The following is a 25,607-nucleotide window of genomic DNA, read 5'->3' on the forward strand; positions in this document are numbered from 1 at the left end:
CTGCAAAGTCTGAAAAATGATGATATTGATAGCAGGTCTCCAAGAACATTGTCTGTCAGCAGTCTAATAAAGATCAAGTGGAAACATCAGAAATCTGCAGATAAATCAAAAGTGGAGTTTTTTTAAATGAAAAGAGAAAAAAAAACAACAACAAAAAAAACTTATTTTGAAGCACAGTGCAGTATTATAGTTTTAAGGCTGGTTACCAAATACATTAAGCGACACATACAGTATTTCATTCAGTTTAATTTGTTGTTGAAACTTTCTTTCAACAGATAAAAACAAAACTAAAAACTGTTTGACCTTTGTTGAATAGAAATATTTCATAATCTCCTCACCTTCTCTAGCTGTCCAGACACTGGGACGAGTTTGGGAGGAGGCCCACCGATGTTGCCGTTCACAGTCCCGTTGTCCTTTAGGTCCTCCAGGTCGCTGCAGGGACTGGCGACGGTCAGCACCAGGTTGTCATTCCAGTCTCCAACAACCACCTCTTCGCTTACATATCCAAAGTTTGCATTGGTTCCACCTCCAGCTGCTCCAGCAGCCATTCCACCCCCACTTGCACCGGCAGAGTTTCCAGGTCGCGGCTGCTTTTTGGTGGGCAGTGGCGGAGGGAGAACCTGGGCCTGAGGCTGTGTATGGTTGCTGTTGACCAGCAGCTGCTCCAGGGAGCTCCCACTGCGGAGGGTTTTGTCCTGCAGCCGGAAGCAGCTGGTGGCCGGCGTGGAGCGACGTGGTTTGTTGGTGAATTCGCTGCCTGCCCTGCAGTGCCTCTCTTGATATGTCCTGCCTGATATGAGACTGCTGACTGAACCCATGGCTGTGTCGGAGCTGCAGGCCCCACAAGGACCGGAGCAGGGATCCGAGGGGGAGTGGGGTGACAGTGGCCGGCACTGGTGGAGGTCAAGACCTGGATTGGGATGGTCACTCACAGGAAGTGCCTGGACCAGAGCCATGGCAGCCTGACCGCATCAGACAAACAGCACACTAACGAGAGAGAAGAAACAAAGATATTACATTCACTCACAGTAGAAGAAAACTAACCCTGAGACATGTTTTATAACAGGACTGTATTTGCGTAAATAGGTCATCTTAAGGCTTTATTTAGAATAATTTCTGTTTCAATGGCATCAAAGCCAGTATGAGCTTTGATGCTCATACTGGCTTAGATTACTAAAGGAGTTAGAATTTGGCCCCAATGAGCACAACCCTTTTCTGATCATTCCTGCAAAATAGCCGACAAAAACAATACAACTGATCGAGTCATACACGGAAAAGATTGTGAGTTCGGAGCCAGAAAAATATGAGGAGGAATGAAATCCACGCTGAATGGCAATATCCCAAGGGATGGAGTGAACTGTCAGTATCTTACTGATAAATTGAGAACTTTTCCATTGATTTTCATTTAGATATTAATCGAATTCACAAACCTGCAAGAATTTGTATGCAGGGCCACTAAAATGGCAAGGTAAATACAGTTTGTGTCTAAGAAAGTTCCTGAGAGGACTACTTTAATTTGAATGAACATTCCTAGAACTAGTTAGAGGAAGAAAACTGAGATTTTCTTTATAAATTGTTTAAACAGCAATTCTTCAATTTACAACCTCTATATAATCACTTGAGCAACAACAAAATGTTAGAGTTTCTATTTTAAAATATCTTCTGCCCTTAAATAAAGACTTTTACAAGTCTTTATTCAAGGGCAAAGTAGGCTTAATGATGATCCTAATTTTACATTCAAAAGTTTACATTTGTTCTCAGTACTTCTACATTTGGTAAGTATTTATAGGTATATGACAAAAATTAAAACCTCTCTTCTTTGGCCCTTTATGTTTTGACATTTGCAAAACCGAAACTCTTAAATTTAAGTGTTACTGAATGCAATTTGTATTAAATGCATCCTACTGAATGCATTTATTCTAAATGAAATCAGTAGGATGTTATATATGAGTTAACATCCTAAGTTATGTTAAAGGAAACTATATTATATCTGGTTCATTAAGGCTACAAGAAAGGGTGAAGCATTTAGTAAATAACAGGAAGGCAAAATGGAGTAGAGCAAAGTTGCCATACAATGTCGTACCTGATTTTCTCAACAGAGAGACTGTTTTTGAAATGCCATCCACACTAACAATGCTAACTGCACATTAAAGAAGCTAAAGTGCAGTTCATGTGTTTGGAAACACGAATCAGGGACAAGGGTGAATCACAATACCACCATCAGCTTTGAGTTTTCTAAAAGTCCTCATCTATAACTGCAGGCACTCATCTAAATTTACTGAGTTTTGAATTTCAGTCACTTTTCTTTCTTACAGTTACACTGCTCACCCATCAAAACAACTTTGAAGAAACCAACAATAGCCTCAGTGAAACTATTTTTAGGAACAGGAACATGAGCAGATAATATAAATACAAAGAGCTGCAGCAGGCTGAGCCCTCCATTTGAAGTCTCTATTTCATCAGTGTTTGTTGCCCTGGAGGACTGGAAGGACACACATCTTCAAGACCGCTGAACTAAGATTTTCTTACAAGCAGACAAGTAAAATAAAAGTTAGTAAATAACTGTTGTGACAAAAGTTACATTTTAGGAGCACTGACGCTAGATTTCGAAAATAAAGACGGCAGCACAAATATCTCAACATATTTTCTAAATCTAACCATAGTGTTGCACAAAAGATGTAGTTATTTATATGAAGATTTTGCATTTGCCACCAATAGCAAATAAAACTTTAAAAAGAAAGATTTCACTGGTTCTGTAGCCCACACGGGTTTGTGGTGCACAGATATTTAAAACTTTTAAGACTTTTAAGAAATCTGACTAATGAATAGTGCAGATCATCCACTAAGAGGATTAAAAAAATACATAGGCTATGAACTTTTACCTTTGGTAATGCCTTAACAATACAACTGTGACATATCCATTTCCCACATCTAAAAATAACAGATTAATGCTGTATGGTAACATTTTTCATAAAAAGCTGTTGAACTTTTTACCTAAAGATTGTGACATCAGATTAACACATCCTGCATGTTACATAAAAACATCAAAATGTTGTGGTGAGTGGAAATCCAAATAATCTGTAATAAAAAAAAAATACTATGTTGGGGAAGTAATCTGTAAATAAACACTCAGTTGGTTTCTGCCATTCCACTCAACACTCACTAAACTCTAAAGAGATGACTTCAAATGCAGGAAGTGGGGGGATGGTAAAGGGAGGACACTGATTCTGTGAGTCCACATGAGTCAAGGAGATAAAGATATTTGTGGTATGTGATCACTCTCAATGCCAAAATAGTCGGAGCTCACAACCTCCTGTTACCTTTTATGCAGCCGCTGCCTCCTCCTCGCCGTCCTTCTCCACTTCAAGCCCTGACAAGCACCTCTTGGCCAAGGATAATAGAATTAACAACCCTTTGCAACCATGCCTCCCCCCCTAAGCTGTTACCCTGTGACCTCCTGATGAGTTGCAGGGAACTGGTTTGATTTCATCCTTCCCAACCTCGTGACCTCCACTGGAGGGAATATTGTTCTGGCTACTACGGCAACAAATCTCAAAGGCTAATATCCCCCTCTCAGTTCCTCACTGGGCTGTTTCTTTAGGTTAGTGAAGCACCCCCCTACCCCATCTTTCTTTGTTGATACATTCCTCTGAGAAAGTGAAAATACTTTATGTTCCCATCACTTGTTTATCAGTGGATGCATCTTCTTCTCCAGACAACAGCACAAGATGAGAAGAGGGAAAAACAAGCTTTAATCACCACTAAATATAGAGAAAATTTCCACTTCCTGAACATTTTTCTGACACTGAAGCATTTAAAAATAAACTGTTTTGCCTACACCTAGCAGGGGTCAACACAGAGAACTTAAATCTAAATTCATAAAATGTGTAACCTAATGCATTGCATTTTCTGACAGATTAAAATTAGAATTGCACTAGATCATATTGTGCTTGAATTTATCCTTCACATCAACTGGGCCAGAATAATAAGTTTCCAGGTAGCTTTCTAACAAGATGCAGAAGGAGGTCCTGCGACAGGGAGGAAATAATCCTGTTATGATAAGTCTGTTAAAAATGCCAAAAGAGGAAGCGTATTATTCCCCTGCAGTGGATTCCCCCATTTGCAATCACACGCAACCTCTGAGCTGTAGTGGAGACTCTGCTGAGCTCTGGACAGAGTTGGAGACGTGAGAATGGAGAGAAAAGTGAAAAAAAGGCAATTTAGAGGTGATGAAACAAAGGCAGGTGGAAAGCGGGTGACTGATGGAAAGGTTGAGGGGATTTTATAAGAACAGGTAGTCCGGAGAGAGGCCACAAGTGCTTGGAGAAATCAGGCATTTGTAATCCTGTTTGAGAACCTTAAGACAGTAAATGTGGACAGAAACACCATCTGTTGTTCTAATTCCTCAATATGAGAAAATGTTACGTCAGTTTCAGGAGTAATTTTGCTATTTAAGTCTTTTTTCCTCATTTATTCCCCTTCTAGTTCCTTTAACCAGAAGAAAAAAATATTAATTGTGGTTTCAAGAGTTATATAATGAAGGCAGAGGCCTTCATGTGAATGGGTCTTATTAGATTTCAATAATGAATCAGCAAGCAGAGCAGGGATCACACATAATAGTGATTTCAAAGTTTGATGCTTTTCCAAATTGCTTTTTAAAATATAAAGGGTTCATAACAAATTTACTGTCATTGTTGCAGAGGCTTTAAAGATGGAAAATGCAAAAACCACAGTTTCTGATGAAAAAAGAAAATATGGAAAAAAGCTTGGAAATACAGATTTATTTCCCTTCTTCTCTTCTTTTCCCATTTTCATCCAGAGCTGGAAAATACTGAAATTTGTTCACATACGAGTGAACAATTAACCTATGCAAGTTAATAAGTACTGGAAAGTATTTGCTCAGAGGAGAGAAAATGTGTTTTACTGATGAGAATACCTGGCAGAGTCCTACAGCCTGCCTGAACTAACTGTTCAGGTTCTCAAAGGTTTGTAGCATTTTTCAGAGATCTTCAGTATATCTTGTTTACAGTTTAATTAGTTACTCTCAGCTGCCTTTATTAGTAAATTCTGTTTTGGCAAATCTAGCATACAAAGTTGGGTGCATCATAAGTGACACGTATACTTAAAATATGTGAAACGATTCAATGGTTCACTAACTGCAATAAATTTTTACAGGTTTTTAAACATGCCAAGATTTGAATCGTGAAATAAGAAACAGCAGGAAATCATCTCATTGTATAGAGAAAAAAATATCTGGTGATTGTAAATGACATTTAATCGGGTAAAAATTTGCGATGTTTTCTGCTTATTACATTTCTTTATTGCTTAATCTACATCTGGTGCAGTGATGCTTTAAGTCACTTTCCAATGAAGATGAATGCCTAAATACATGTGAAGATCATCTTCAGAGAAGTTCAATCAGTGGCAAAGGTGATGTTTTTCTTAAGTCATATTTTAGGAGTTTCCCACTTCCTTCCTTCCTACACTTAATTTCCCTTTCTACTTTCCTGTTTACTTCGTCATGTATCCTCTCTTCCACATTTCCTGAGATGGATTACTACTCTACTCCACTCCTGCCAATCTCCTTTAGTTTTTCAACCCCTTTTTCATTCAGCATCCTGTCTTCTTAGCCCTATGTGACTAGATTTCCATCTGCCTATACCTGAACTGTGACACACTGCCACTGAAGTAACTATGAAGTTAGGAAAAAATTAACTTGTTAGTACAGCATCAGAAATCCTTGAACCATGAAAAAAAATGTAATTGGATCAGTTCACAGCTATTTGGCTACCTGGTCATTATACAGTTTTTGGGGGTGGAACGGCGCCTTAAAAATAAAATTAAAGTCATTTATGTTTAGTGAAGAAGTTGTTTTATATCAGCAGAATTTCTGATTGACTTTTACTAATATAGATCAACACAAAAAAAGGTTTAATTGTGAGAGTTGAGCCCAGCAAAACCTAAGTAGTAAAGGTAAGCTGGAATAACGCTTGGCATCTGCAAACAAAGAAGAATCCACAATAGAAGCTTGGCAGCAGGACACAGAAAGGTGATGCGTCCACACCCTGTTTATTCTCCCATTTATTTGTGACACATCTACTCACAAAATCTCCAACATCAAATTTAAGACAAAAGAGAGCCACACTGCATTGAGAAAACCAGCTCCACTGAAAACGCTGAGCTCTTTTAAAGTTTTGCCAAAGGGCCTGAGGTTATATTGTGCCTCCATTCCAACACAATGACTGTCTCTGGTCGCTCATTCTCACCTACCCCCACACGGGACAGCTTTAAGGTCGCACTACGTTTGTGTAACCAATCACATCACAGCCGTCTTCACCTAAACCAGGCACATATTGTGAATGATAGCATTGTTGACATTGTAACTTTGAACCAAAAAGTGTTTGTGCCCTGACTACTACAGAACTATGAATTTATAAAAGCAGCTTTTTTTTTGTTGTGAAACAAATGAGCTTTCTACAAAGAAGTTTATACAGAGGTATTTGGCAGCAGGTCCTCTTTTTTTAGTTTTTTTTTTTCTCTTCCATCTCTTCTTTTACAACCAACTTGCTGTTGCTGCAGACTCAAGGCTTTCCCTTTGTTTGGAAGCGTTGTCATGGTTCTGGAGGCCCACGATTTTTATGTACGAGGTGAAATGAGATAGCGAGACATGAAGAATGGAAAAAGGAAGGAAGGAAAAGTGGGAGTGAATAGGTGAATGAATGTGTTTTGTGTAATAGCAGACAGGTTGGTTCCCTAACATCTCAAAGCATCTGGCTTCAATCGGGACGTGAGAATGGATCGACTCGAATCTGTTTCTCCTTTACACACATCTCCAGCAGATAAAAAGGATCTAAAAGTAAACTCCTGAATAAAAAGGAAGATATACACAAAAAATCTGGTATGTGACCAGAGAGATGCATCAGTCTTCAGTTGATCATCTACATTTTTCGCACAGCTCTTGGGAAACTATTTTTTTGAGCTGAAGAACTATCAGCCTTTCTGATGATACTGGCATTTTCATAAGTTCAAATGGCTACATTAACTGGTAACAATGTGCTTAAAATATTCTAATTTAATTCTGTATATTTATAAACTTATAGTTCACAACAATTGTGTCATGACATTCATAAGAGAAACTGATGTAATTTATGTAGAGAAAGGTCTAATCAAATCAATCCAATCATACAGACAGATTAAAATCTCATTAAATAAAGTCAAGTTTGAGTCAAGTTATGATCTGCGCTGATACTGAATGAAAATACCTGGCTTATGGTCTCCACTTTAATTAAACACAAAGGCGATCTATTGGGTCAAACACCTTTGGGTCTTTTATCTAAACTTTCTGCAGTTGCTATTGTCTGTGACTTTGCACTAAGGGCAGAAATCAGAATCAAGCAACAAAATTTACAGCCCACTTCCCCACTCAAACCAAACAAGGTCTTGAGTTCGCAGACCAGTTCCTTTCTTTCCCTTCAAACTCATTCATTCAAACATTTTGCAGTGCCAAGCGGTCATACAGAAACAGGAAGGGATCATTCCTAAATTATTCCCACAAAGTTGGGATCATGAATTTGTCCAAAATGTCTTGGTACACTAAACCATTAAGGGTGGCTATCTCTGGAAATAAGCTCAACACCTGAGAAACAGCACAACACCATCCCCTCTGCACCAAACTATACATCTGCCAAGACTTGAACATTGGATTCCCAGTCACAGACACATAGTTCATCACTCCAGAAAACATGACACCACTACTAAAGAGTCCAATGATGGTGTGCTTTCCACCACTACATCCATTCAAACCTGATGATATAAAGCTTGGATAAAGCTGCTAGGTCACAGACACCCATCTCTTGAAGCTCTCTACACCCTGTTCTACAGATAATCTGTCGGTCTCATGGAGCTTGAAGGTCTTATTGACTCTGCAAAATATTGCTGACTTCAGAGCACAATGCGCATCAACATCCATTGATCCAGCTCTGTGATTTTAAGTGGCTTATCACCTTTTGGCTGAGTCACTGTCATTTCTAAATGCTCACACCTTCTTATGAAACCACTGACAGAACATTGAGGAATATTTAGTAGTGAGGAAATTCTACCAATGATTTTAATTATTGTGCAAGTGGGATCCTATTAATGTACCATGGTGAAATTTACTGGACCTCTGAGAGCGACCCATTCTCTCACAAATGTTTGTTCAAGGACCCCACATGTCTGGGTGGTGAAATTTATCCACCTGTGGGCATTGAAATGCTTATAATACAAAAAATATATATATTTAAATGGGTGAGAAATACTATTGACCGAAGCTGTTTGTGCAGCACTGGTTTAATGAAGTACAAACAGCCTAAAGTGCAAAATACAATTTATTGTTGTAGTAGCTATCTTGAATAATGGTCCAACTCATCATACAAATCACAACATATCTATATCAGAAGATGTGATGTGATTTGTGATGTAAGTAAATGAAATTGTTTTTATGATTAATATGACATCAACATTTTTTAAAAGATATCCGTTTCACCTTGGACGTTTCTGATCAAAAGGACTTGTCGCTAATCAGCATTTTGTCCTGCACAGTAATTCATCCATCCATCCATCCATTTTCTAACACCCTTGTGCCTACTGTGGTCGGGAGGGGTGCTGGTGCCTATCTCCAGCGAACATTTCGGGCGAGAGGCGGGGTACACCCTGAACATGTCGCCTGCACAGTAATTTATGAACATATTTCAATTGGTACCAAAAATATGCGTGAAAATATATCAGTCTGCTTTCTGTGGTTCCAATATCAGCTGGCAGTGGACGGAACTGATGATGCAGCTATGGGAAAAAGAGAACCATGGCTGACATTCCTGTTCTGCTCCAATTGTTGAATTTTCCAGGAGGCTTTCCAGCCAAATTATCCAGCAGTGGTCAGTGGTCGAAACCACGGACAGTGGAAATACCAAGAATGCCAGTGGCATAGAAACAGATCAGTGTGGCCAATGGCTACTGTTTGCAAGGATCATTTTGATTTAGCACATAACTAGGGGCGAAGTTATGATTATTTATCAGAGTAAATGTGGTCCCAACATGGGGTTTGTTGGAGTAAATCCAAGCACTAAAGCAGTTCTAAATTCTCATTGTCCTAAAAGAGGAGAGAAGAATACAGTTTTCCCTCTTAAGCTTTCCTTCCTCCCCCCAAATGGCTCAGTGAATAAAGGAAGGCTATTGTTTCAGATTAGCAGAGGCCAGAGCAGAGAGAAAGGATCTGCTTTCCTGAAACTGAAAGCAACCACTTTTTTGATTAACATAATCAGGCAAAATGAAGAGGTAGCACTGATTTTTGAAAGTGAGAATGCTGATTTATTTGACTACAAGATTCAAAATAAAGTTGGAACAACATTTTACCAAAGCCACATCAGGTCCAACTTGAAATCACTTATCGGAGTTGAATCAGAAAGCACACAATGCTGCAGACGCACACCAAAGTGCTGCAAAGAAAGGCAAATGACTTCCACAGCAGCTATTACATAAGCAGCAAGACCACACCACAACTGTGCCAGCCTGGATGTATAATTCACATCCACTCCTCAGAGAAAATAACTGACATTGCAAAGTTGCACATGTGCAGATGTATTCAGACATACTGTCCGTGCGCTGTAAGCTTGGGAAAGATGGCGTGAAGGCACATTGGCACAGAAAATACCCATTCAGCAAACTGAACCAGACCAACTTCTAATCCTCTGACGACTCAATCTTCCAGTGTTTCTGTCGCACATGATCAGTGCTTCTTATGTGCCTCAAATAAATGTTTTGCATAAACTATGAGCTGAGTTCAGGGGAAATACTGGAAAACAAAGGACCTGAAAGCAGGTTCATTTTATTTGATTCCTTATAATTAGTGTGAAGACGCATTGCTTGTAATGTCACGGGAGACACTTAAACAAAAATATTACAGTGTCACTGAAAATATGTTCTGTGTAAATGGGGCATCATATTGACAAGTCTTTCCCGATCAGAAAGTCCCATTTTTTTGTCTTTTTTCTAATCAGTGAAAGCACCATACCTACGCCCTAATAGGCCTAGGTATTTACTAAACAAAGTAGTTGGAGTATTCCTCATTCAGTAAATGTCTACACTGTCAGCTATTTTCAGTATCAGTGAAGTTTTTAAAACTGAAGTCAGAGGAAGCACAAAATCTGTACAAAGGTGTTTAAAAAGGAAACTGTTTTATGACATGTTGAGACATTGTTTCGGCTGCAAACAGCGAGAGAGCAAGACTACCAGATCCGGTTCCAGATCCAAAAAAAAACATTTAAAAGTGAAAGTTGTTCATGTGGGTATATATTACATATATAAGCAGCTATTTTATTACAAGTCTTATAATGTACAACATGTCAAAACAAATCTGCATTTTATTTAGGCTGCATGAAAGCGAGAGAAAGCAAAACATTTAGCAAATAACAGGAAGGCTGAAGAGACTACAGCAAAAGTTTTTTTTATTATCTTATTGAACCTTTCAACCTCAGTATGTTAGGTTATTCTCCAGAGATTATATATGGGGTCTGTTTTAGCAATGCTAGCCAGGCTAACCACATCAATTCCCAATAAAAGTTACTAAAGACTTTATGTCTAAGTTAGTAACTCCCTAGACTTCATAATGTCTATGGAATAAATATTCCATAGACATCTATTCCATAATACTTTTTATTTAGTTCTAAAATTATATTTCTCATTCAGACATTGCCTCTGATACCAACCTGAATAATTATTCATTGCTCACAGCATAAAGTCTGGACAGAAATATTTCAGATGCTGTTCCTTTAGCTTCTTACATTACAACTTTTAAACAAATGTTAACATAGTCGAAAAAATTGGGTCACATTTTTCACAATAAATTGTTAACAAAACGCTGGATGCAAAATGGAGTGAGCAATGTAAACCTCATCCTGACCATAGTGCACGTTAAGGAGTATTGACCAAAAGGAGAGAGAAAGCCAAACAATTTGACATCATTTCTCATTTTAAGCTACATGCTTAGCAAAGTAGCATGTGCACAAAGGATGCAAACACAGCAAACATGAGTCAACACGTCTGGAAAAGGTTGTAACCTTACCTCATTTCTCCTGTTAAGAGGAGATGAGGTAAGCCATGATCCACGTCCCCACTCTTACTCCCCTTCACTTCACGCCTCATACTTGATCTTCATGTCAACTTTCGAACATTTATAGAGTAAAACGTCACTGCTGCAATCTGTGCCAAAATCCAGTCTGGGTAATTAAACCCCTCCCTTGCTTTCTCTTAAATGAAACTTTCAGCAGTCACTACAGAGAGATACCAAAAAAAGCTCCTGTCTATAAACATCTGCTGACGCATCACTTTCAGGTCAGAGTAAACCTGATGAGAAACCAGAGTGTGTAGCCACCAAGCTTATACCAAGACTTGTAATTAAGAACGGAGGGAAAACATGAGAAACAGCAGGAGCACTGTCTTCCGCTGCTTTGTCAACATCAGAAAAATAAAAGTTACCTTTTAAACATGAATTTTATGGGTCACAACTTAAGAGGTAAAGCTTAGCTGTGTGTTTGATCCCCGGTGTATAGCATTTCTCTCTCCTTTATCTCCAGAGTGAGTCCAGAGTGGTTTCCCCCTCCTTCAGGCCAACTGTCCCGTGAGAAGAACAGCTTTTGCTAAAGGCTGAAAATTCAAATCAGCACCCCAACTTCTTTGAAAACACAACTTACAGAGGACCAGGGTAACAGCATCTGGGCCAACACACCAAAAATGTATGATCCACCTGGATAAATTCAGACTGTGAATTCTCTGCTCCCAAGTCCCCCATCTTTCCATTTTTAGATTACACAGAGCAGCTAACTTCAAAAGAAAAGCTGAATATGAAGCATCCCGCTACTTTAAAACTTTAACTTCAACTATTTTAGGAGTCATCACAAATTAAAAAAAAAAAAAAGTCCACTCTGTCCAACTAGAACTGCTGAGCAACGTTTCTTTCTGTTACTCATCCCATTAATGTAGTTTCCACATCACCTTCCCTGAATGTAAAGTTCTCCCTCAAGCAACTGTGCAAGCCAAGCTAAACAGGAACACAGGGGACTAAAGGTTTGGAGAAAAAAACCCAAAAAAACTCATGTACCCATATGCAGATAAATGCAACAATACACACCCCAGTGAGAGTCCTGCATTGCTGCTGCTGATCTTTGTTTTTTTTCTCTGCTTGAAATAAAAGAAAAGTAAAAATATCTGTGTCAGCTGAGATTCCTCTCCTCAACGTCCTTTTCTTCTCGTTGTTCTGTATCCTGCCTTGTCACCACAACATTCCAGTTTTCTTCTGATGCAACAATCCAGGACTTCATATCCTGACACGAGGACTTTCGAATGGAAGCCTCCTTATCCTCCAGTACTCTCTCGTCTCACTCCACTCCAGTGTCCCTCTTCTCAGCTTTCCTTCCCTGCTGTCTGCCGTAGCACCGCCTCTGCCTCCTCCTCCACCTCGTTTTTCCCTCCCCTCTCCCACTTTTGTTTGCCAGCCCCTGAGCCTCTAGTTTGACTCGTAACACACACACACACACACAAGTTACTCTCCTCCCCCTTCTGTTCGCAGCCTGAGACTCATCCACCCTTTCTCCTTCACACATAATCTCCACATCAACACAATTCTGCATTAGATTTAACAATTTTGGGAGCATTCTCCCGTTTGTCTTCTTCACCGTAAACGCACAGCAGCCCGAAGGCATCAGGGGAACACCTCGCCCAACCCCACTACTGTGGTGTTTCAGCATCATCTCCCCTTTGGCTCTATAACAGTGCAGTAATACCCAGCTGTGTAATTACCAAACAACACAGACTACATCAAGAGCTGCAGCCTCTGCATACGGAGCAGGGGGGCGGGTCGGTTGACTCAGATGGGGGTAAATTGCATAACACTTTCCTGCACGTCTTAGTAGTTTTACTCTCGTCACGGTCTCTTGAGCTCATGGAGGAGAAAACGGCGCGTTGTTCAGCAGGTACTAGGAGAGAAGTGGAAAGTCAAACCAGCATGCGCTGAATTGTATTTTTCAGGGTGATGGCAGTGTCAGGTGATGAAGGGGAGATAAAAGAGAGGTACCAGAGTTTGTGCATCAAGGTAACAAAGAAATGCCTCTCCAGTTCAGATTTTTGCAGCTGAAAGTCAAAGCATACCCTACAGCCTCAGCATCACAGTTTTAACCGGTTACATAAAAAAGGTGAAGCTGAGGTTCACAAAAAGTCTGGTGTTCATTTGTATTCAGCCCCCCTGAGCTGATACTGTGCAAAACGGAAGCATCTTGCTGCAAGGAGTTTGGGGTATGTCTCCAGCAGCTTAGCTCATGCAGAGACTGAAATTGTACCAAATTTGTCTTTACAAATTGTTCAAGTATGGTTAGTTTGGAAGGGAGAAAGAAAAAATAATCAGGGAAAAAGTTACGTCTGGACTTTGACTATTCCATTCTAAAATGTGCTTGGATCTCAATGACTCTATGTACTGTATCACTGCCTGTATGTTTGGGGTTGCTAGAAGGAGAATGTCCATTCCTGTCTCAAGTCTTTGACTGTTTCCATCAGGTTTTCTTCCATGATTGTCAGTACTTCAGTATTTAGCTACATTCATCTTCCAACATCTCTAAATGTATCCCCACATTATACTGCCACCTCCACATTTTATTGGAAAGACGGACTATTCAGCTTGAAATCCAGATTTATGATTCCACCACACAATGTTTGGCACATAGCCTCAAAATAACCAGAGTATATTTTACAGGATTGAGACAATCTGCAAACACAATCTTCTTGTAACTTTCGCTTTCTGACCACTGTTCTATAAAGGCCAGATTTTTGTTGATTTTATGCCGTTATATATTTTAATATATATGCCGTTAATAAGTTGTGAGTCTCTACAGCTCCTCCTACCATGATATTCATTGCTGTTTCTCTAACGGCTCGTTAGTGTTGGTGGACACTCATGTCTTGGGAGTTTTGTAATTGTGCCATCCACTTTCAAATAATGGGCTGAAGAGTTCTCAATGAGATATCTAATACTTACTGCTTATCTTGCACTTATAGATTTTTTGGAATAGTGAATGTAAACATTAAAAAGAACAGCATACAGCTAACTGAGTAGTTACTCCCTACTGATCAAAAAGCAAACCACACTGATAATCAAATCTCTTTACTTGAACACTGACAGCTAGGGCGTGATTTCAATCTTTGTTCCCACATCTGATCTGAGCTAAATAAATAAAATGAAAAGTTATTATCCAGAGGACAAAGGATGTAAGAGGAGAGATGAGATGAAGAGGCAGTGATAAGAGAAATGAGATAAGCCTTCTCTAAAACTTAAATAATGTAAAGACATACTTTGAGGGGTTTAGGGAACCCCTCTCTAATTAAAAGTAATTACTTTTCAAAATTAACTGACTAAAAACACATTTATCTAACTCACTGCCCTGTGAGTCACACAATATCAACAGTTTGTGGTATACTGTTTTACGCTGCCATGGAGAACCAGTAGGAAGAGTGAGAAATCCTTTTTATTCTCTTTTCCTGGAACTTCCCTCTGAGTCCCATGCTGCTATAGAAAGAGAAAAAAAAGTCCACTTTTGCATTCTGACTTGGCACTTTACTGCCATTAACACAGGCCAACTCTTCTCCGGGCTGAAAATACAACACCAGAAAGCTTTTGAGTCTTTTATATACGTGTGTGACGCTATGTGAGTCAGCACAAGCTTCCATTTCAGCCTCTGAACAGGTAATAATAACCCACAAGCTGAGTGCATCAGTGCAGAACAACACATTAAACCCTCAAGAGTCAGAAATAAACCTCAACTGCTTTCAACATTGTGATTTACTAGGTTCATTTCCCCTTGCAATCGTTCACATCTGTGCACATGACCTGAAGATTTCAGTAACTGTTACACTGCAAAACGGTAAATTGCCAAGTTCTACTATTTGGTTTTTTTTTTTTTTTTTGTGTTACATTTGTTTTTCAGGGGTTAATGTGCATTATATAGGGCTGTGGAAAAATAAGCCTTATAATAACATCACTGGGTCATACACAATTCGACAACAAAATTCAGAGGGAAGTGGGACAGGAAGCAGACTGATATATTATATTAATATGCAACAGTGCATTTCTGTCAGTTTGTCATGTCACATAACATAATTGAGGCTACACCAGCAGAAAAATGTATTCATGAGTGATAAATATGCACGGAAATCAAATAAATTAAAACTTCAAAATTGAGTATAAATAGATCATAGCAGTTAAAGTTTTGATTATCCTCATAATGACTTGTTTCAGCCACTGCATTCATAAGTGCAGATCTTCAGCTTTCATAATATTCTGGCTAAAGCATAACAGGCTAGAGCTGTTAAAAATATGTCCTTTGTCTGAATTCATTTCTTAAGCAAAAAGTCTAGAATTAAACAAAATTCACTTTGGATTCTGTGAAAAGATGTTTGCCCAGAAAAGTATTTGCGAAAACCAACAAATCATCACTTATTATTAGTCATCAGTCAATACAAATCAACTTCAAAATCAGAATTTCTAAAAATTTTTATTTTTTTGGAAATTCTGATTTTATTTAATTTTATTTATGTTATTAATTTTATTTATTTAATTAAATGAAAATTATTTTCAGAGTGCAAAGCAACATTGGCTTTAGCATCAAGAATATTGAAAAATGCACATCGGATTTGAGAGTTAAGATCATTTAGAGTCCATCCAACCAGACAAATAATATGGCGATATCCAAAATATCAATGCAGCACTCTGGACGTATAATATCCAATATTGCATCTAAGCAGCCCTTTGTGACTACAGAATTGCACCCACTGGTATTACAATATCTGCAATTGACTATAATGTGCAGCTCTAAGGAACACCCTGAATAAATATGTTTCAAAGCATGAATCACTGACTGGCCCCTACAAAACACTTTAGCATTTAAAAAGTGACTTTCCAGAAGACCTTCCCTTCCAACAGAGCAGTGCGAAATATGGAGAACAATTTAATGAAGGAAGGGGACAGCTGGACTGGGATTGAGCTGGACAGAAGGAAAGCAGAAGGGCAAAGGACACAGAAGATCTGTAATGGATAGTCTGAAACGGAGAGAGAGTCAGACAGCTGGTGCAGCTGTGATGACCATACAGCGATCACCTAGCAAATCTTCCAAATACAAACCATAATTAGAAGCTCAGTGCAGTGATCTCTACAGTACATTTTACTAACTACCAAAGTTTATAAATAAGCAGAAAAATTGATTAGTTGCAGAGACAAACATTCAGTAACATACCTATTTGTGAAACACCCGATTGTCATATGAAGCAACGTGGACTCTGGTACAAACTTCTGACCTCCTAAACTCCTCATCCTCCCTTTTCTCCCTTTACCTCTGTGTCATTCACACCAACTGCTTTCCATTCCCAAATCACATCCTAAGCCAGACTCTTCCCAAAGGGCAGGACCCCCAATTCCTGAAATATGTCTGCATCTGTGCAGGAACATAATACAAGTCACTCTAAAGTTATGCCGCTTTAAAGTTGGTCAGCATCAAGTCAGTCCATTGATCACAGCCCTCATCTCCCTAAAAGACAAGAGGAAAAGAACAAAACCTAAAAGGGGAGGGAGAAACTCAGACAAGAAACGAGAGTGGTAGGAGGAGAGGGGGGTGTTTGACTCAGCAAATACTGAAGGTCAACGTCATCAGAGAAGGGCTTTGTCTGCAGAAGGGTATTTATTTCTTCAGTGTGGTTATTTACCTCAGTGTGTCGCCCAGCGTGCTCCTCCTGGAGGTCTGGGGTAGACAGGATGGCAGGGAGCTCTCATTCCAGGGCCTCACTCAGCTCTGCAACTCTTTCAATTTGGCCTAAATTAAAAACACACAAAGCATCATTGTTGGAGAGCTGCTTCCAAATAAAACCAATTCTGTAACATTTTCATTATCATCCAGATTGAACACAAGAGGCTCATTGTTGGGTGAAAATGAGCCGAGCTTTTGGCGCTAACCAAGAAGAAAGTAAAAGCAGCTGAAAGGCTTGGAAGTACATTGTGGTAATTTTCATTCATAAACGGAAAATAAACGAACACAGGCTACAAGTCATAGCACAGAGGCAACACAAAAGTCTTTTTAACCGACTTTGTAAAACTTTCCAAAAACAAGAACCAGTCAAAAATACATGAAAAGAAGCCACTGAGTGAAATATTTTTAATTAATCACAGAAGTGTTTCTGTGGTTTTATGAGCTGGCTGAACTGAAAAATTAAAACAATACATTACAATCTATAAAACTTGCAATAAACATCTCTATGGTGTGCAGACGTTGGACAAGAAGTGCTGTGAGGCACCAAGATTCGATGTGCTATCAGAGCTCAACTTTTTTTCTACTATAAATGTAAATCTTCAGTGTCTTCCTTCCCCCAACTATATCTCCTTTCAGTTGGCCAATGAGGTAATTGGGCAGCTTGTTACTCCCTGACAATTGATACAATATTGATTCTTGCTCTCTAGTTGCTGTTGCAGGGGTCATTTGTGCCACATTGCCTCACTGCCAAGCTGTGCTTCACAGCTGCTTGTATACTGTATGGCTTGGATGCAGCTGCTTAATTACAAAAAAGAAAGAAAAAAAAAAACTTAGCATGAAGCTCTCTACGGATTGTTCTTGAGTTAATCTGAAGAATGCATGAGATGCGGAGGTGTGTAGCCAAAGACTGTGAAAAAGGTTGGCAACCTCTGCACACTATCAGTCTCAACTTCTGCTGAACCTGCTCTGTGACTTTAAATGTCAAGAGATTCTGTCGTTCCCAATCACTTCCACTTTGTTATAATACCATTAGGCGTGCACTGACGATTGCAGTTTTCTAGCCAGTCATTGATCACTGACTAAAAAAAAAAAAAAGTGACTTGCTGATTTTTATTTTGCCCGATACCATATAATTTGTCTGAAATGTCACTAAATATACAATGTCATGAAGTTGGCAACAGTGGGACTGACTATTAACGGTGCACGTGTCGATGCAAAGCAAAAGGGGACTTTGGCTAATTTTCAAACCTTTTGTATTTGTACATAAATTCAGTAGATATAATCAGTTTCTTCCCTAAATACCACAAGCACTGGGAAATATTTAGTAGTCAGTAAGTTTCAGCAAATAGACTAAATAAATTGTTTCTTCCTTACTTGACTTTTTTATTTTATTGTGAATTGTGTTCTGGTCTTTTTCCGTTTAAAGTCCTGCTATCAATGCTGTCATGCTATCTGTCATGCTATCAATATATTTCACTGGAGGCAACTACATTAAAGCAAAAATAAGATCTGAGCGATTAGATGATTGTCTCAGTCCAGATTTGATACAGACATGATGCATTGACATTATTTTGAAACATGATCCACCAGGAGTTGGAGGAAGGAAGTGGGGGCATTAATCCTGGTGGGGCAAGTCTGTCCAGAGGGACTCGGGTCTCATCGTGGGTCAAATCTGTAACATAACAGATATGTGACCCTCTTTAAGTTTCACTAATATAAGCAATGTGGACAGTAACCCTGATGATGCTAATGCACACAATAACAATGTCCTTAAAGGTTATTTAGAAGTACAAATGAATATGGAGAGGTACAGTATATGTGCACAGTCTTTGACTCAGATTTATCTTTTAATTCTTTTTAATATTGATAAAATCCTGTAAGGCCATGAAATATGTGAGGATTTACAGTCTTTCCTGTTATACAGGCAGGCAGACACACACACACACACACACACACCCACACCCACACACACACACTACCTTCATTTCTAATCTACTACTCAGAAGATGGGATCTCACTTTCCATGATGGATGGATGCAACCCTATGGGAGCAGATTAGATTGAGATTATAATCCATTATAACTCCGTGTGGATAGAATACACCCCGGCTGCAGCATATGTCCTCACGGCTGGGATGACCCTTTATGTCGAGGAGATGAGACAATGATTCAGAAGTGCTGCTCCCACAGGATAATGTAACCAAGGAGGTCATTAAAGACTCTGCTGAATTTCTGGCTTAATGGACTCAATTTGTAAATCAGACAGAATCTTACTTACAGTTTTTGGGGGAATAGCTCCAAAGTGTTTTCCTGTGCTGAAAAGCTACAACTCTGATGAGGAACAACACCAATAAAAACCACATACTAAAAAAGTGTTGTTTAATCTGTACCAGCCCATTCCCTCGGACTTAATATATTTATTTGTAAAGACATTGTCCCTTTGTCTAATGATATGGATAGTAATAGTATTTGCATACTAAATGGTGAAAAATGTTCACGACACCAATTTCCCAGTAGCCGGAGCAAAACGAGTCTGTTAACATCTACACAGATATTTATCAAAAAACAGCAATGTTTTTTTTTTTTAACTCTGTGGTGTAAGCATTTAGATTAGATATATGAAGAACATATATAATATTTCATTATAATAATGTATGGTGTCTCTTCCAATGCTACAATGAAGTAAATATTATTTATACTATTTAATATTTATATACCAGTTTACAGAAGAAAAATTCACAAAGTGCTTGACAAGCATGTAAAAATACATAACATTAGTATTAATTTAATTAAAGCATAGTTAAAAATACAAAAACAAATGTAACAATACAGATCAATTATTTGCCATTGAATATTTTTTATATTTTGATAGACAGACGGACGGACTGACTGACTGACGGACTGATCGATTGACTGATTGATTGACTGATCAATTTAACAGCCCCGTGATCCACATAGACGTAAAACCAAAGACACACGATACAAAACAACAATAAATTTATGAACAAATCAGCTATTATCTGACAATATTGGAAATATGTAATTGCCAATTTTGCCTGAACAATAAATATATTTCTATAATAACAGGTGTATCAAGGTGTTTTTGCTTATTTTTATAGCTAAATAACACGTGAAAAGTTGAGTAAAAATCGTTACAGTTGAATTCAATCAGTGGAAATCTAGCAGCTTTCCCACATTTACTTTCCCATTAACTGAACCCTCATGTTAAGACTTTGCCAGATATGTTTGTTGCCGCTATCATTTTCAAAATAATAATAAAAAAGGAGAGAGCTGTTTTGTTGCAGTAATGTGTCCTGCGTGATGGTTGGCCCACTTTCCTGCTTGCTTTCCTTGTGCAAGCACACACACTTAAAACATAATTTGCCGCTTCAATTTCTGGCTTTTATTCAGCTGGGATTTGGCGGCAGACAACATCAGAGCCACGAAAAGCCGAGTGGAGCAGTGACAAACTGCAGCCTTTCCTCTGATCCTCTGAGAGGAAGGAAAATAGAGAGAGAGAGAGAGAGAGAGTTGGCTCCACTGCAGAAAACAAGGTTTAATCACTGACCTCTACACTTACAACAGAAGACAAATAGCCATGATTAATGAGCAGCATTCATCTTACAGGTTAAGAAAAGAACAATGTGAACTGTGTTTGCCCGTGCTGCTCTGATGGATCTGCCTGCTGCATGTTTAAACTTCTGTCCTGTTAGCTTTCTCCTCACCTCTGATGTAGAAAGTCCTGTCAGTGCAGATCTAATATTTCTTCACTAGAGGGCAGTCTGTCTAAACCTGCTCACCATCCTCTGACTCATCGGATACGTTGACCTTATAGAAATATCTGGTCAGATAATGCAAAGTACTGTCTATGAGATATCAAGGGCTTGACATTCGTTGTCCAGCTATCCATCCAGGATTATATATGTGGAACAAAGAGAACATTTATGATATAAACAGAATTTCTGACATAATTCATAAATGAACAAAATGTATATTTTATCAAAACCGTACTTGCAAATAATTTACTTCACTCAAAGACACAAAACTTACTTCAAAATAATGAAGATTTATATCTATAAACATCAAGGACAAACACTGTAAAAAATATTAATATATCAATGTTAATATTGTTAATATAACTGCACAATTTAAGTAAGTATTCAGAGGAGCAACATTAAAAATCTAAATCCTTTTAGGTTCTGATGTGCCTCAAATTACAGAATCTGAAATCAGTGTCAAGCCTCAGCTAAATTAACTTTTGGCAAAAAAAAGGCAGTGATTTTTTTATTTTTATTTTTTCACAAAATTCCCTTTGGGCAAAAAAAAGTCACCTACGCTATGATTTTTATTTTTAGGAAGGTGACAATATGCTCATCAGATTTAGTTATCTGATGAAAAGCAAAATCTGAACAGTACCTGGTAACATTGTTAAATATAAAAGTGCAGTGACAACTATTTTTAATCTTTAGTTTGATGAATCGTAACAATAAAATAATCTGTAATCAAACTTCTCCACTTTCTTTTACTGAGCACTTCATCTCTCTATTCAATCATGTGACGTTCCTCTCAGACTCAGAGTCGTCTTTCCCAATGTTCAGGTTAGCCGACATGAAATCTGGAAGTAGCAGCAACAAAGAGCCAAACTTATTCCTGCAACCAATCTTCAGAGAAGCAGCTCCAGCAGAAATCCCTTAAATTATGTATTTGCATGTTTACTGAAAACCCATAAAAGTGACGTTTTTTTTTTTTGTAGCTTTTGCTGTGTTGATGACAGCAGGAGCGCCAGCCGACCACACAGATGAAAAAGAAGTGAGTTGAGAATAATTAAGAAATCAAACAAAGACAGCAGGAGCATTTTTCATTTTTACTTTCCACTGCCGGAGCCAAAAGTTTTATCTCGTCTTTTGTCTTTTTCAGACTGCCTCTGCTGTTGTAACAATTTGTCTGTCTGGAGGACACGTATCATCTGTATTCATTTCCCACTCTTTGTCTTCTCTCTCATTATCTTCAACCTCCCTGTCTTTTTAGCCTTTCGTCTTAATTTCAAACACATTTCTTCGCACAGAGAGCTTTGTCTTAGCAGAAGAAACAGCATGGCAATGCTGCCGCCGCGCAGGCAGGGGAGCAGCTGCTCCAAAAATATATTCAAACTTTGATAAACTACAAGAGGGCTGCTGCTGTAGAGCCAAACATCAGCCTCAAAAACAGAAAGGTTATAACTTTATCTGATGAAAACATCTAAACCTCTTAAGAAACTATATGTAAAACATACAGTATTCCCCAAAACCTATAGTTTATTTCCAAATTCTGGTTTTGTAAAAGCAAAGTCAACAGTGTCTTTCCACATTTTACCACATATGTGCAGTCATATGATTGCTCACATTTTAGTGTGTTCATGAATCGATCCTTTGCCTTTGCCACGGCACAATGCAGGTTGGAGCCCAGGCAGAAACAGCTAAAACAAACACTGAGATGCTCCCAGATGGGAATCATTCAGGAAGCGAGGAAGTCAGAGGGAATTTCATGGTAATTTCCCATTCAGAATTATTTTCAATTGTGGATTTTGTTAACTTGCATAGAGGAAAAGGAAAACAACCCTGATATAGTTAGAGAACATTTATGCACTTGTTTGAGACCAAAGCAGCAATACTTCAGAAGACGTGCAGCTGTATCTGTGTATCATGTGTAATCTGTTTCAGAGCAGAGTACGTTTCTAGAGTAAGTTAACGTCGTGACACAGAAACATAAGAAGTGAAAAAGGATTGAAAATAGTCTGGCCAGCTGATATTCACCGCAACCTGCTGACACGCACCATCTGAGATATCAGGTCAGAGATAAAATCAGTCAGTGTGATTCAAATTTTACAAAGAATTTTAGATTTCATAATCTAATTTCTGTTGACTGGGACAAATAAGAGGGGTATATGTGTGATATGAAAAAAACTGTGATCGCATAATTAATAGTTAATTGGGACATATTAATTTTTACAACGCATTCTCTTTTTATAAGTCCTTTATTTGTCATCAGAGGGAACAATAATCAAGGACAACAACCTCCTCCACAATAAGAAAGCGAGACAGTCATCTTTAACTATACCATGAAAGAGAACAAAAGGAGGATGGCCATTAATATGCAAATGTAAGCCCAAAACAAACAAGAGTTGAAAGGACAAGGAAGATAATGAGACTAATTTAGTCCCAAGAAGATGAGTTCCTGTTTGTTTTTGCATAAACTAAGCAGAACGGAGGCAGCTCCCTTACCTCACTAACTCTGTTACACACAGCCAGGTGATGTGGTGGTGTGTGATCTTGTTTTGCTCAGTGGCAAAGGTCAGCACACTCACATTTACGTGACAGCCTGTGTTCACACCTGCGGGGTACATTCATAAATATCTATATGTGTGTGAGTGTGTGCAGAGCTAATGCAGACTGACATGAAGACTGACATAGATGCTGAGCTCTGCTGCATTGGGCCAAGCAGTCTAACCCAACATCAGGGATAAACTATAAATAGATCATCTGATCCACCCCACAACTCCCACCTCACCCCCAACAATCCGCTATCTTTCTTTTTCCTCTTGTTCTGTCTTTTCCATCAGCTTCATCCGCACTTTATTACCACATCTGGGAATAAAGTCTGCATTTGTTGACTGATTCTCTCAGTTCCTGACGTCTGTTCCTCTCTTCAACAATTCCCACCACAATCAGCCTGCTTCTGTCTCCTGCTTCTTCAAATTTCTGTTTTGTAGAAAGATGAAAGTCTAAAATCCGGGAATAACAAATAGGCCGCAACAATCTTCCTCCTTCTCTTTAAAGATTATGAGTGTGGGGTTAGACAAAAAAAGGGGGGAGATAGGCTAGTTTAAGGGGGGGAGACAGAGGGGGGAGCTGGAGTTATGTAAGTGAGGCTAATCCCCTCCCAACCCTGCATGGTTAATGAGACAGGATGACACTGGCCTCATTTCATCTGCTCATCCCTGCATCTGCCGCTGCTGTTTCTGCCCCTCAAAAACGCTCAGTCTGCACCTTAATCTTCCTGTTTGATCTTTGACAGCAGACGAGCGCTATAGTTTAAATTCTGCACACCAGTAATTCCTGGTATGGTTGCAATAGGTGCAGCAGATGAGCCATTACATAAGACATAGTTTAATTGTGAAATCTCAAATCTCCTACTCCTCATGTCAACGTTGGGTTTTTCAAAGCACCGCTGCACAACACGTGCCAACATGGAAATGAAGTAAGTAGGCAAAGTAATGTTTACTTTTTTAACAATCCGGTAATAAAAAGAAACTTCACTTACACTGACTTTAAATATTTTATATAGTCTGGAATATTTTAAAACAACAACGGTTCAAAAACATTTTCAGGTTAGGCTTCTATACTTTTTCCAAGACAAACCTCCCACTGTTCACCTTCCTTTTGAAACATTTGTCACGTTTGAATAATAAAAAAAAACACATTAATGGTAGATAATTTTACAGTGGTCAGACTTTAAGTGTGGACAGATAAACAGACAAATGGAAAGACTGGATGGACGGATGGAACGACTGGACAGACTGCCGGACAGATGGATGTTAGGAAGATTAAACGTCAAATCTTCCCTTTGAGAAAACTTCAATTCTATAGTTTCCACAGTTGTTCATTCTGCTTAGGAACCCTGCTTAAAGTTGAAGCAGCAATAATAACTCATTAAATCACCTAAATCCATTATTGCTAATTGAGTAAATAGAATTTTGCTGAAATGTGCAAAGTTTGGAGAAGGTGAAGACTTTAACATCTTACACACAAATGATCACATCACCTGCGGTACAGATCCAACAAATTCATCCTTATTTCTTTTGGGTTACTGATTTATTTTTTTCTTATAGGCTTTACATAACTACCAATTTCAGCAGACATTTGTCTAGAGGATTTACCAGGATGTCAAAGATTGTTTTCTGTCCATTACTGATCAAAGATTAGTAATGGAAATCTTTACTAAGATTGATTAACAGTATACTATAAATGTGGATGTTAAAAACTGAGGCTTGCTCCACTCTGGGGAATTTAGAGCAAGAAATCTGACCTTTATGAAGCCAGACATGTTAATCTGCGGAGATGTGTTTAATACTGGGCCAGATATCAATGTGACAAGAATACCGCATCAGTTTGAAATGGAAATCTTGTTTTCAAGAATAGGGTGCAGAGACTGTGATCAATTGCAGGTAAATGATTCATGAAAAGGTTTTAATAAATTTACATGCAGCATTAATTAAACATGTCTCATGTTTTGAGGCTGAAAACCACGTTAATACGAGATACGTGATATTATATTGTACGTATATATTATACGAGATAAATGTAGATACTTATTTGGAGAATGTATAACGCAGTAGAGGCTGAGAAAAACATCATCACACAACAGAAAACAAAATTAAACCTTTCTTCAAATCTTTATCTCACAGTACTCCGAATATTGACATGTTACCGATTAAAATGACTCCGTCATTGTTTTTGGGAGATCTTTTTTGACAAAGGAAGCCGGTCCTATCTTTATTAAATCTGCCTCGATTTGAATTTTCCAGACTTCTGCGGAGGGACACAAATGCCTCCCCAACTGCAAAAACTGGAGATATTCCAAACACACACATACTGAGGCTGATGTTAATCTCTGATAACAATCTGTTACACTGTCATACATGTTTACAAACCCACAGTTGTTTGCTGTCACTTTAATGTGCAGTGTTTTGCTTTTAAAGCTTTAAGGAGCAAGAAAATATGCTGTGGAGCAACGCTGCTTTCTGTCCTACACA

General features: G+C 38.6%; 1 protein-coding gene across 1 annotated transcript in view; it reads right to left on the bottom strand.

Moving 5' to 3' along the window:
- The window catches only part of LOC116713411 (leucine zipper putative tumor suppressor 2 homolog), a 43,166-nt gene that overhangs the window by 9,741 nt on the left and 7,818 nt on the right, over window positions 1-25,607 (bottom strand). The window contains exons 2-3 of the mRNA XM_032553553.1: window positions 16,777-16,883; window positions 339-987 (exon numbers count right to left, since the gene is read on the bottom strand). Coding sequence (XP_032409444.1) covers window positions 339-956 — 618 coding nt within the window. The 5' untranslated portion in view covers window positions 957-987; window positions 16,777-16,883. The remainder of the gene's footprint in view (window positions 1-338; window positions 988-16,776; window positions 16,884-25,607) is intronic.

The sequence above is a fragment of the Xiphophorus hellerii genome, chromosome 22 (genome assembly GCF_003331165.1).
Source record: "Xiphophorus hellerii strain 12219 chromosome 22, Xiphophorus_hellerii-4.1, whole genome shotgun sequence".
NCBI lineage: Eukaryota > Metazoa > Chordata > Actinopteri > Cyprinodontiformes > Poeciliidae > Xiphophorus > Xiphophorus hellerii.